This window comes from Panthera leo, chromosome B1 (genome assembly GCF_018350215.1).
Source record: "Panthera leo isolate Ple1 chromosome B1, P.leo_Ple1_pat1.1, whole genome shotgun sequence".
NCBI lineage: Eukaryota > Metazoa > Chordata > Mammalia > Carnivora > Felidae > Panthera > Panthera leo.
The window spans coordinates 170,046,145-170,059,793 of NC_056682.1; the positions used below are offsets into that span (position 1 = coordinate 170,046,145).

The window sequence follows — 13,649 nt, forward strand, 5'->3', positions numbered from 1 at the left end:
AACAACCAAAGAACTCACTTTTCTTGAACAATTTCTCTGTAGGTTTTGATGCTTTTCCTTCGTTCACTTGTTCCATCCTCTCCAGCCAGTAACTTCTCCATTTTCTTCCTTTCTTCCTCTTTCTTGATTAAGTCCTGGGAAGCGCTTCTTCTACGACTCTTCCAACGAGCCAGGTCCTAGTGGGGGTGGGGGGTCAGGGGTAGACAGGACATACTTCTCCAGGCTTACACACAACTCCATGTTTACTCTTTAGAGTTTAGTGAGCGCTCACGATGGGCCCAGCACTATGCTAGGGCATTGCCACCCAATCCAATGTAAGTCTGGTTGGAACAGGAATGCCTCAAAGGCAGGAAATATTCAGATAGAGCTACAATATCCACAGCAGGGCAATGCATTCATTTAAGCACAGTAATGTGCAATGCAATCATATTTCACGTCAGCTGCTAAATTTTAAACTATTGCTTCACAGGGTATCACAAGAAATTTCATTTCTTCCGATTTATGACCTGTGCATTGTGAATGGACTTGCTGACAACAGGATAGTAGGAATCAGCCACAGACCTACACAATTTCCTCTGGGAAGGAAGAAAAGGCAGAAATAATTATTTCTAGGAGTCTGGAGTCAGGTGGATGGGAGTGCAGCTGTGGGAAGTAATCCCAGCGCTATCTCTTCCATGCTTTGGAATCTCAGGCATGTTTCTTAGCCTGTCTGTACCTCTGTTTCCTCATCTCTAAAACAGGGATGCCAATTACACCTACTCTTACCAGCCTATTGTGAGGGTTAAATGACATAGTACATGTAAGGTACCAGACAGAGTAAGTACCCAATATATTGTAGTCATAATTATTACTACGTAGACTTTGGAAATGTTAACTTTTGGACCACCAGTTTTGCATTAGCCACCTCAGAGTGCTCTGTGAGGATTACATGGAAGCATCCACAGTCCTTCTTGTCATCCCTATCTTCGCGTTCTTCCCTGCCCTGGCTCTTTGCTCTCAGCACAGAGACGATCTCAAGGCCCTCATCAGGCCATAAAGACCTCCTTCTCTGGTTCTAATTTTGGTTACCTCACTCACTGCTGTGTGACTTTGGGTGAGTTACTTAGCTCTTCTGGGACATATGTGTGGAACTGAGGACGATACCAGTTGCTACCTCATCGGGTTACTAAGGAAACTGAAGAATTCCTACATGCAAGGCAGAACAGTGCCTGTAACCGGCAGGCTTTCAATGTTGGCGATTATTGTTGCCATCATCATCGTTATTGATTTCAATGTATCATCTCAAAAGACAGGGCATCCTCAACTCTACATCCCATGCCGGTTGCCTCCCTCCTGCTCCCCCTCCTTTGTGGCCAACCTTCTAGCAAGAGTACCTGCCGAATACACATCTGTATCCTTCACCTTTCACGTTGCCGTTAACTTTCTTACTAATCCCACACTTCCCGTCACTGGTTTGAAATCCTCTACGGGCTCCCTCCCCCTGCCTGGCTTTCAAGCCTGTCTACCCAACCCCCTGATTTCCTGCTCCAAGGGGGATATGACCCACGGTTTGGGCAGCCTCCGCGCTGCCCGTGGCCTTGGCCGACACTCACATCTTGCCATTTGTCGTCCTCTTCTCGCAGCTGGTTGTTTATCAGCTGCAGCTGCTCCTGGCGGGCCCTGCTGTGCGGCTGCACCGCGGCCTCCTCCTCACACCGCATGTCAAACATACTCGTGCTCCTGAGCGTGGAGAGAGAAGAGACAAAAATGGACCGGCGCCCGGGGTGTGTCTGCGCGTCCTGCCGCGCGGGGGCGCTACCGCGCTTGGAAAACCGCCCCTTCCCCGCAGCAGCTCAAGCCAGCCCCGTGATGCGGCCAGTTGCGATCCCCCAGCCTGCAGCGGGCATGCTAGCACCCCACTTCTTTTGCTGCGAAAGCCAAAACGTGGCCATCTTTGCCTTCCGTGGTGGCTGCAGCAAGTCAATGTCATTTTATCCGTAGGTGCCAAAATATGTTTATGGACGGGCTAGAAAAAGGTATTTGGAGCTCTAGGCTCTTCTCATTTGGAAATGTACTAGAAAATAAAATGAAGAGAATTACAAGGTATAACGTAGGGAGAATTTGTGGGGAAGGAAGGAGGGTGCCATCCCACGCAGCAAATACTTTATTACCATAAATGCTTCTTTGCGTAAAGAGCTGTCTTACATGCTTTCTACATTACCTAAGGCAATTTCTCCATTTTCAAAAAAAATCATCCAGCCTCAAGTCTAAGACACCACCTTTTCATATTGTATTTTCTGACTTGTGGATGCATCCGATAACTACACATTAGTGATTCATATATTTGGTGTACTTATTTGTATTTCCTGTAAAAAATGTCTGTAAATTGGAAGTGCAGTTTGATAGCATCTTGGAATCAAGGAAATAAGGTATTTTGTACTAAGATTAAGGAATAAAATATATAAATCAGCATATACTTTGTATCCTAATAGTCTCACAAGCATTTTACCTTATTTTTGTCAGGATACTACTGAATTTACTCTTTTAAAAGAAAAAGGATAGGGAAGGCAATTTTTTCAACCCTTAGGCTGTACGTATAATTGATATGTCCTATAGGAGGTTATTAAATGTTGGACAAGACCATAGGGCCTTTTCTATGGTGCTTACATAGACCTTTGTTACAGCAGAAGCTGAAGCAGCAAGGTGAAAACAGAAATAAAACCCAAAGCAAAACCTTCCTTTTTTTTTTTTCCTTTCAAAGAAATGAGCTCTGGGGCCGAGTGAGTCACAACAGTCCAAAATCAAGAAATGGAGGTTCACTGTTCAACTCTAAGAACAGAAGACTATGATAGTCCATTTTCGAAGCCAGCTTAACACAAAGAAAAAGAAAAGCCATGCACTTAGACACCAGTTAATTCTACACATCATCAGTGATGTCCAAAATAGTTATCCCCACGGCCGGACAATGAACAGCTTCGGCATCACTGGCTGCCAGTGGGTTCCTTGGCAGACAGCTCTCTGGAAGGGGAAGACGTATCCTCAATGCAATGGCTGCCCACATTCAAAATGAATCTGCGTGGATCTGTTGGGTGCCTCTTCCCTCTCTCTAGATGTTGGACAATTTAAATCTGACCTAAGAGAGCTAAAACTGAAGATTGTACTTGGACTCTGTCTTCCCCACAAGTATTCTAATACTGTGACTGCATAGAAGGACTTTCACCATCTATTAGCACAAATATGACAAACCACCGTGTGAAGATGCCTCTACATACTCAGAGGATGATGCGGACTATGGCAGCCATGTCTCCCAAAAAGCTAAACTGCAGTCCTCAAAGGGGGAAGGGGCTGTGATTTTTTCATCCATTTTACACTACTTATCAATGTTGTTTAAGAAAGATTTAGGAATTTGCAGAGGTAGGCTGAAAAGTCTAACCTCACGTTTTTTTAAACTCCAGGGATGAAAATTCACTTAAGGAGGCTTTGTAGAAAGAGACTGAAACTCATCCCATTTCTCCTCTCAGTTAAAAAAAAAAAAAAAAAAACAACAACAAAAACCCAAAAAACCCTTAACCTTAAATAGATCCAATTTAGTCAGTTCATCTTTAAAGGCAATTTACAGTCTTCACGAAGACTGTGGAAGATAAAAACCTCTCTAAACGGGGCTCTCTTTTAATCGAAGTCGTTGGCAGACTGTGGGTTAGAAAGGAGGCCCCCTTTTCAACTTCGCTATCTACCATTTCTAAAGGGCAGAAGCCATAGAGCCAGGTCTTCTTCTAGAACCTCAGGAAAAAAAGGCAGTCTTCTCTAATATTTGGGATTCGGTTATGTCACTTGGAAGAGAATGGGAGCAAAAGGCCTTGAGAATTGCCTCTTTTGTCCGGGATTCCTATCTCTGCTCCCACCATGAAGTTCTAATTATCTCAGCCCCAATGCGGCCAAAAGCTGGTTAGTGAAATCAAAAGAGAAACTCTTGGTTGCCCTCTCATATACCAGGAAGCACTATTTCCCCCCAGAGGGGCTTATTTATTTATTTATTTTAAAAGAAATACCAGCAAACTGGCCAAAATAAAATAAAATAAAATAAAATAAAATAACTGAACTATGAGCAATATCTCTATACTATTTCAAAAAAAAGGAACTAAGCAACTTGAAAATTGATAATACTAGACAGAAAATGGGCTGAGTCACCATTCAGAAAATGTTCCTCAGCTCAGAGGTTGGACTCAGCCTCCAAAATGAAGAAGTGTATGTCTAGGGACAGGGTAGGGGATCCTGGAGGAGCCCAGGTTCCAGAATATTCATATTAATGTGACTTGCACTCAAGCAGTGCTTCTCAGCCTTGTGCTGTTGGGACAAGGGTCCCTGGCTACAGAGCCCCGAAGTCTCTCCTGGTGGTAGGTTGGCATTTTTGAGGACCAGGATTAAATCACCTCAAGGGGAGCCTGGAAAACGGTTTCTGGGCCAGGTCTACGGTGAGCAAATTAGGAATAAAATAGTCTACGGCTCTCACGGTACACTCGCTCCGTTGGTGGGGAGAGCCTTGGGAGAGGAGGAGTGTGCAAATGAAGAAAAGGGCAAGAAGGTGAAACTACATCTATGGAAACATTCTTGGCTTGCCAGGAGGCGGAAATCTCTGTTTGCCTGTGTGGTAGGTCTGCCCCTGACCTGCATTTTCCTTAAAGGGCACATCTTTTTTTGATTGGGCTGTATTTTAAGAATGTGTCAATTCTGAATAAATAGAGCCTGTGCCAATAATTGCCCTTAAAGATGTTGAAGGAGGGAGATAGTTGGGGAATAAACTAAACATATATTAATTTCTATTTAAAAACTAAACTCCCAATATAAACTTTGCATTTGGCTCCCCGCATGGTTTCATGTTAAGTTGTGTCTACTTCCAAGAAGGAAATTCAGCACTTTGTATACTCCTAGATAAGACCTCTGGAAAAGAAGTTTTTATGCTTCTTACTCCAGGAGGCTGCTTTTTGTAAATTTAGAGCAGAGAAGGGAGTCCCCACCTCCACCCCTTTTAAAGATCGTTAACTTTCCCTGTCGGTGAGATTTCACATTCAGGTACGGGCAAGATTCAAACGCACTTTAACGTACCTTCCTTCCTTCCACCTTTTGGGATTTCCCAGAGATCCGTCTTAGGTAAAGTGCATGATGGCTTTGCATTGATGAAGAATAAATCCATTCCCTCAAAATGTTTTTGCTAACCATATCAAAGTAGTGCTTTACCTATCAATCTTAGGTAATCCACCTTTCAGTGAATGTTACATATTGCCACTGCAGATTTTAAAAGTAATAACCAGGGCTCAATTTTATAGACTACTTAACTCCGTGCAATCAGTCAGGCTCAGGCTGAACTTGGTTTTGAGACATGACTGTTCTGCACATCAGCCGCAGAGCAATCGTAGAGCGCACGTTGGGATCATATCCTGGCACCGGAGTCAGACCGCTTAGTGCTGGGAGTACAAACCAAGCTCATGTGTTGAACACAGACATGGAACAGGTACTCAAAACAGTAGTTTTTTGGCCCAATCTCATTATCGTTGGTGGCAATGGTTTTTGTGTTTTACATTCTTATTTAGACTCCTCACTTGGTGACTTAAAGGCCAAGACTTAAGGCCATTTAAGTTTTTAAGGCCAAGACTTAAATGTCTTAGGCCAGCGTTTGCTTCTCCCATGGCTCAGACTCCCGTGAGGGCACAGAATGCCTCTCACAGAGGAGACATCAGTCTCAGCAGGCCACTGATGTTGTGATTCTTAAAACACAAATTACTCAAATCTGAGAAAGCTAGCATTCTACAAAGAAAACTTTTGCCTTACATATCTATTTCAGAATGCTCTGCAGATGGGAAATCCATTTTTGAAACGGAGTAAATGCGGTCACAAGCGGGAGAGTGTTGGCTTCTTCTCAAATTTGGACGTGAGGCGGAGGTGGGGAATGAATCTCTGAGAAGACCGGCACTAAGCGGCAGGGAGAGGAAGCCCACATCGTGTTTGACATGTTGACCCCTTGCTATGCCACAGAACTGGAATATAACCCCGACGTCCTGGTCGTGAGTACCCCACAGTTTATATTACTCCAACCCGGGAGGAACTTGGGCTTCTGAATCTATAATTAGTGGCTTACGATTTGTTTTCTTCGTTCAGAAAAATATGGCTATAAGAATGACTGCTCCATTGTTAACTCCAAGTCCTAACATATCAAGAATTAAATGCAAAACGCAGAATAAGTCTGTGGTTCAGAAGGGCTACCAACATCCAAACCGTAAGAAGAAAAACCTCACCGTGCCACGTCTAGGAAAAGCAAATGTTAAGTTTAAGCAGCAGCTGCATATTAGAATCATGCTTGTTACTCCTTCATTCATCTGTCCTGCACAGAACATATGTTCTGCATTCCAAGTTCAAGTGCTTTTCTGAGGCTGCATGAGTCAGTTAGCTGTTCAGTTCACTGTTGCATCAATGGCGTTTCAATTAGTAGTGAGTACCGGAAGCATGCAGTTTAAGCTAATAATTAATGTATTCCTATAAACACAAGACAACTTACTCTGCGTCATCAGACACAGGAGTTCTCGGACCGTATCTACAAGACCAAATACACAATTAGAGGATGGGCATGACAGAAGGTAAACACTGTAACCAAGCTGGAAACAAACACTACTGGTGAAATATTGGCACGCCAAACCTTTTTTGCTGATCACACTGGAAGAGAAGTGTCATTATACAATTAGCAATATTCATGAGCTACAGAAAAGGAAAGAAAAGTCTTGGCATTTCTAAAGAATGCAAACTGTGTATTAAAACACAGAGGAGAAATGAAAATAATCCCCATGCTACCCACAAAAAAGAAGCTGTTCAATACAAACACAAAAAGGCTTAGGTGCAACCCACAATGTTTAGAGAAGGCAGTTTAAAAAGAAACAAAACAAAACCTGTATTATGGTTGTTCACAAACAGTTAAGCTCTTCATGCCTTTATGTTCTGCAGTAACGGCTGTAATGGACACCCAACATAGAAGCACACGCTTACTGACCCTTTCCCTGATGTGTTAATGCATTTGCACAAATGACATCAAAGAGTGTTTCTGCACTTTTCTGAAAGCAAACCAGAACTCCAACCAGAACCCCAATCAGTGCCTTCCGCATGCATTTGACAAAAACCACAATTCCTAGAAAACTGGCAGCCTTAATCAAAACCAGGCTTGGATAATATTCCATAACTTGAAAAACCAATGTTTTTTTTTTTTAAATCTTCTATATTCTTCTGATTATTTAAGTCTACACAGTTGTACCTTCTACAGTATAGACACTTTCGATTTTAATGTGTTTGCTAAAGCAAGGAAAAAGGTTAAATTAGAAAAAAGATATGAGGACATTATAGGGCATATTTTAAAGCACATTTTAAAAAAGCGACTTCCACAAATGACTATCTCCTCAGCAAAGGGAGATTTTAAGAGAAGGTTCTTACCTATGCCCCAAAAGCATTTCTGCACTCTGATGGTGGACAAAGAATTATTTGGGTAAAGAAAACAATGTCCTGCTTTCAGTTTCCAGCAAATTAAATTTTGGGGTTTTTAGCAAAAATTATCTAGTCTCATGTTCAGTTTCATAACAGTTTATGGGGGAAAATTTCTAAAGATCTCTTCCTATAATCTTAGGGAAAACACCCTGGAATTCATGGGAGCATGCACACATCCTTCTCTCTTATCTGCTCTTACCATTCTAGAACAGTCTGCATTCATTAACAATTGTTTTCATTTACAGTGAAGGCAACGACACCAGTGCAAAACCCAAAGTTTCTGTTAAAATGGCCAAAAGGTTTGTGGATATTTCTCTTCTGGTAGTAAGACTCATTTTCTGTTTCTCCAGGGGATAGTTTCAGAAGGAGCTAAAGTTTAACCTAATACCCTCAAGTTTCTAAAAATACTACTACATTGAAACAGATGACCAGTGGATTCCTCCATAATGAGAGAGTGCATCAGCGGTGTTCATTCTGAAGACTGGATCTATGCTTCCCAGTTAATTAATAGGCCTGTTGGAACAGGCTTATGCAAATACAGTGTTTTCTAAATTATCTATGGAAGAGAGCAGAGAAGTTATGCCTAGTTAACTTAGAAATAATCAATTAATAGTTAGCATGTGTTTTTGTGTTTCTATCTGAAGATTTCTCTTAATGTTTTATTGAAGTATAATATATGCTGCAAAAAGTGCACCTATCATACACACATTCCTTAGTGAATCTACACAAACCATATATACCCAGAGATTAGTATCAAGTGTTTTCTGCTGTATAAATGGACCCATATAATATGTATCCTTTTGAGTTTGGCTTCTTTAACACATTTTGTTGATGAGATTCAGCTATATGTATGCTGTATGTAGGATATATTTTCTTTTTTGAAAATATCTTTAGTTTTGAGGAGGTGTAGGGGGAGGGGCAGAGAGAAAGAGGAACCGAGGATCCCAAGCCAGCTGTACATTAAGAGCAGAAAGCCTGATGATGTGGGGCCCAAACTCCCAAACTATGAGATCATGACTTGAGCTAAAGTTGGATGCTTAACCAACTGAGCCACCCAGGTGCCCCAATTTTTATTTTTCTCTTTTTTTAAGAGAGAGGGAGAGGGTGCACAAGAACAGTGGAGAAGGGCAGAAGGAGAGAATCCCAAGCAGGCTCCATGCTGAGCATGGAACCCAACATGGGGCTCAATCCCATGACCTTGGGATCATGACCTGAGCCAAAATCAAGAGTTGGACACTCAGTCGACTATGCCACCCAGGCACCCCACTTGTAGGATATATTTGAATTTAAACTGCTTCTACACAAAATATTTAACAGCATTTCATGGAAATCTCTGTCAACAAATGTAGATTTACACTAAAATGTAAGCTCCATGAGGACAGGGATTTTTCTTTTTGGGTTCCCTGATGGTGACCAGACTAGGACTTCGACAACTATTTATTGAATACTCTGGAAACTGAATAGTGCAGTTCCTAAAGATAATGTTCATTTAGCCCTTTACTCTATACTTATGGGTTTAAGGAATTTCCTCTCAGACTAACTTATTAGTTTTAAGAGGGCATCAATTTAAGCAGAACTGCCTTTGCAGTTAAGGAAAAGATAATTAAACTTGGGCTGCAAATGGCTTTCTCAGTTGTCCTATGGGAAACCGAAAAGTACAGGTAAGTTAAAAAATCACTAATAAAGAGGTTTTCTTTTTTTTAAATGCAAAGTAGGTGAGTCAATAGGTACATAATTGGCTAGACAAATCAGTTGGTATAAGCATCCCACCAAAAAGAAAAGAAAGAAAGAAAGAAAGAAAGAAAGAAAGAAAAAGGCAACGAATAAACTTTAATTGTGAGGGTAGGGATATTCAGAAAGATAAACAGAATATTCTATGCATCTATTGATTGCATGTATGTAACTTTCAGCACTAACAAAGCATTTCAGGATCAATAATTGGCTAGTTATAAACTTCCTTATTGTGAACCGGCATATGCTTCATTTGAAGTGCGAGGGAAGAACGGGTTTCCTGCCCATTTAAAATTATCCCCTAGCACCCAGACCAGTGTTTTACACATAGTGATTACTCAATAAATACTTGTGGAAAAGAAACATGAGTTCCCAAAGCGAATGCTTACTCAGTCACACAACTGTGTCACACAGTTAATCTGACCATATCTCCTTCTGCTCAAACTAGCCATTCATTCTCGTTTGAATAGAAAGAGGACTTTCTCTGAATCACAAATAGGGGGGCAGATAAAAGTGACAGGCAATTCATCAGGCTTTCACAGCTTCCTCCATGCGCTGGGCGGTGGGGGGAGGAGGGGCACTGGCTTTCCGCTCAGCTCAGGCAGAGCTGGGTTTGAATGTTGGAACTGTACTTACAGCTGTGCGGATGTGGACCTCGGTTTCCTAACTGCAAGATACAGATGAAAATTCTTCCTCCCAAAGGCTGTGTGAGGACTAAATAAATGGGAAAACACCTGGAAAGTGTCTAGTAGGCGGCCACGGGCTTTGCATCCTTCCTCCCTTTCGCTCTAACTGGCTTTACAGCAGTGCCCATAATCCCTGGCTGCACTGTGTCAGGGCGTCTGGAAAGTGAGTGAGTGCGGTGGACCGGGCAGCCCAGTCAGTCCCTCCGTCACTAACCAGCCCTGACTGGCCTTGACCAGCCGGGATCTGCGTGTGATCCACGCACTCGCTTCCTTCTACGTCACCCTACCTGTGAATTGCCAGAAGAAGGCAAGCTGGAGGGAACAGACACACTTTGACAGGGCCACAAATATTACGAATATTACCCTTGCTTCCTGAAGCCAATGTTTCAAGAAGGCTCTCCTCTAGTACTAGTATGATTCAGAGGAATGTAAAGCAGAGGTTAGATCCAGGTTATAAAGATAGCTAGGATATTAACTTAAAAATGTGGATGTTACTTGAGATTTTCCCTGCTCCCCATCCTACCTTCTGCCGCGCTCCCTTCAAGGTCCTTCGTGAAGCAGAACTCCATCATTCCTGTTTTATAGTGGATCTTTTTTTTTTTTTAAGTTTATATGTTTACTTGAGAGAGACAGAGACAATGCAAGTAGGGGAGGGGCAGAGAGAGAGAATCCCAAGCAAGCTCCATGCTGGCAGCACAGAGCTCAATGCAGGGCTCGAACTCATGAAACGGTGAGATCATGACCTGAGTCAAAACCGAGTCGGACAATTAACGGAGCCATCCAGGCGTCCCTATAGTGGATCATATAATTATGCAAAACACTCCTCACTCCTTTACCCTACACAGGTCTGGCAGACCACACTTTTAACAAAAAGGTATCACTCTTACTAAATAGCAACAGAGGCTTCGATGAATAGGCCTTTCACCATAAACCCCAGATTATTTCTTTACTCTTCCTTTTAAATCAAGTCATGGCATGGAATAGAAGAAATCTTACCTCTAGAAAGCACTGAGTGTTTGCTAATGTTGAAATTAAATTAAATTACAAACTGCTAAGTGGTATACATCTTCTTTGGACCTGAAGACCCCCCCAGGAATCAAAATGAAATTAAGTAGGTCAGAAAGAAGGTCAATTCGTTTACCTGAGGGCTCCTACATGCACTAATAAGAAATAAAAGAGTTACCCATTTAGGTTGCCCACGAGATGAGAGTCAGAAAAAATGTTGAACAGGAAAACTTGCAACTGGATATTTTTTCCATACCTGCTTGTATGCAAAAAAAGGAAGAAAAAAAAAGTCTTGGCAGCCTGGGCCATTTCTGCAAGCAATAGTGGGTAAGTACCATAATGTGTTAATAACATACTCAAAGCATCCATGAAGGCTCAGACTAGAGAAACAAATCACAAAGGCTCAGGATAGTCTTCTGACCTCTTATCTTTCATTGGCGGACCTTTGGCAGATTCCTCCACATCCTGTTGCTTTGCAAATGGAACTGGGAGGAACTGGTTTGCGTTGGATCCAGTGCGTCTAAGAGATGTCCCGGTTCTCCTGACCATCATGTCATCTTTTTGTGAATCATACAACTTTCCTTGGCCTTTCAGTCCCCTGCCACTCCAGGCAGGAGCTGTCATCTTCTCCGAGCTCTCTTCTGTCCCTGAAGCCTTGCATTCAGCGGCTGGGGGACAAGAACTAGGGCAACATTCAGGCCAGCCAGTCAAAGGCCACTTATTGCTAAAGATGTTTTCAGTAGCATTCCTCACTGGCATTAACCCAAAACAGAAGAAGCCAATGTCCATGGAGGCAGCAGCACACATAGCAACTGAGTATTAATACCGTGGACCTCCATCATGCAACTGGTACTTACACAGGAATGGGTTTCCCTTTCCGATTTTCACGATTCCTGAGAATGAAATTTGGCCAGCACCCAACCACATGCAAAGGCTCAAGTCTCTACCCGGAGAGGGCACTGAAAGCAGGACTCTGACCCTGGGATGGGTGCATTCTTTTAAGAGACTTAACTCCACACCACATCAGTCATCAAGTGCATACTGTGGCTCTAAGCTGTTTTCTGAGAACACAACAGCCACACACAGCAGAGGCAGCACACCCTGGAATGCAGGCAAGCGCTCACAGTGGCTGGCCGCTCTCCTCTGATCTTTCAGCCCTTGGCAGCGTCTCAGAATCCCTTTGAGTGGCTCCTTCTTTCTCCTCTTTGCCATCCTGCGGCAGCTGTTTGCATGTAACTAAAGCCAGAGAGGACGGCTTTACTGCTAGGGAAGAATTCACACCAGAGGCCTTGACCCCCACCTGTCATCCTTCACCTCCTGGGAAGGGAGAGAAAGTCCTCCTCACCTTCCTCTGTTCTTGGGCACTCGCCCAAACTGCAGGTATGCTCCTCCTGGGTCTCCAGCACAGGAGCCAGCCGTGAGACCCTTTTGCAATGGTCATCTACACCAGAATCCACTATTCTGTTGATAATCAAGTAACAGTGGCGGCAAGAGAGAAGAGGAAAAAGAATTAAGAAAGGACACAACGAAAGTTGTTGAGACTGAGAGATTAAGAGAGTTCATTGCTCTCATTCCGGAAGCTGGTTAGTAAGGATGACATACTCAGATGGAGATAATGGAATGTGAACCCCAGCGAGGGCCTGGGATAGGTCAAAAAAAGGCTGGCATGACCCTGGACGATGGGTCCCTCAGTAGTCAAGGACTCAACAATGCATTTCTTACTAATGTCTCATCCCCACCTCCTCCACCCCAGGTCCCTATCAGCCTCTGAAATACCAACTATGTATTTCTGGTCTACTAGGGTTATGTATATCTACAGTCTGCTATCCTCCATGGTGTCGGCTACACTACTGGACCAAAGATACCCCTCTGTATGTCATGGACCCTTCACTGTTTCCTTTGGATTGCAAGGCCAAGACACGAGGAAGGTATCTTGAGCATTTCCTGCTGCCACGGATAGCCTTACTTCGCTCCCACCATGCAGGTGGAATGGAGGTTCCCAAGAGAATCCAGAGTCCTAAAAACCCGCTATACCTGCTTCCTGGAAGGGAGACCAGCCCCCTGAACTTGAACCCCCAAAAGAGGGCTTGGTAATTCAAAGCTGGAAGGCCTCCAGTGAGGATGAGAACTGGTGGCGGGCCTATGAGGGCTTTACCCAGGTGATCCCTCACAAATGTGGATGGTGATTCAGCCAAGGAAATTCTTCACTCATAGAAACCCCAAGAGAGAAGTCTTTTTCCATTCACGATTTATTATAGTTTTTTTTTTTTTTTTTTTTTTTTTTTTTTTTTAAGTAGCGGAGGGAAGAGACCTTTACTTTCTTTTTGTCTCCTTCTTTGTCCAGATTTGGACTTAACGATATTAATAACTATTTTTTCCTCCCTCCATGGGATAAGAAACAGGGAGGTTTTAGATAAACCTGATTTTTATCCATAGATCTTTAGAAGAAACACTAGGGATATCATTAAAACATTCCATCTAGTTCATTCAATATTTCCAACTAATAAAATAGTGCTTAATGCAGCCGAGGGAAAAAGGGTCATTCGCCAAGATTACTGGCATTCCCAGGCAGTGATTCTGGTGACAACAGAATCAAAATGGACGCCTGCCATTAACGTTCACATACATGCGCCTCCCTAGGGCGACCCGCTAACGTTACTTCTCTGCCAACCAGCAAAAGAGCCTGTTAAAACTACGTGATCTCCGGAGGCTTCTTTAATGTGCTTC

The 13,649-nt window shown here is 43.0% G+C and overlaps 1 protein-coding gene across 16 annotated transcripts in view; it reads right to left on the reverse strand.

Moving 5' to 3' along the window:
• Positions 1–13,649, reverse strand: part of LIMCH1 (LIM and calponin homology domains 1) — a 326,428-nt gene that overhangs the window by 57,502 nt on the left and 255,277 nt on the right. For 11 of the 16 annotated variants that reach the window (XM_042936500.1, XM_042936499.1, XM_042936498.1 and 8 more), the window contains 3 exons: positions 6,530–6,565; positions 1,593–1,719; positions 19–176 (listed from right to left, as the gene is read on the reverse strand). In XM_042936500.1, the coding sequence (XP_042792434.1) occupies positions 19–176; positions 1,593–1,719; positions 6,530–6,565 (321 nt within the window). Of the gene's footprint in view, positions 1–18; positions 177–1,592; positions 1,720–6,529; positions 6,566–11,343; positions 11,605–12,046; positions 12,159–12,267; positions 12,384–13,649 lie in introns of all 16 variants that reach the window. The other 5 variants (XM_042936505.1, XM_042936508.1, XM_042936509.1 and 2 more) reach the window with 2 other exon arrangements.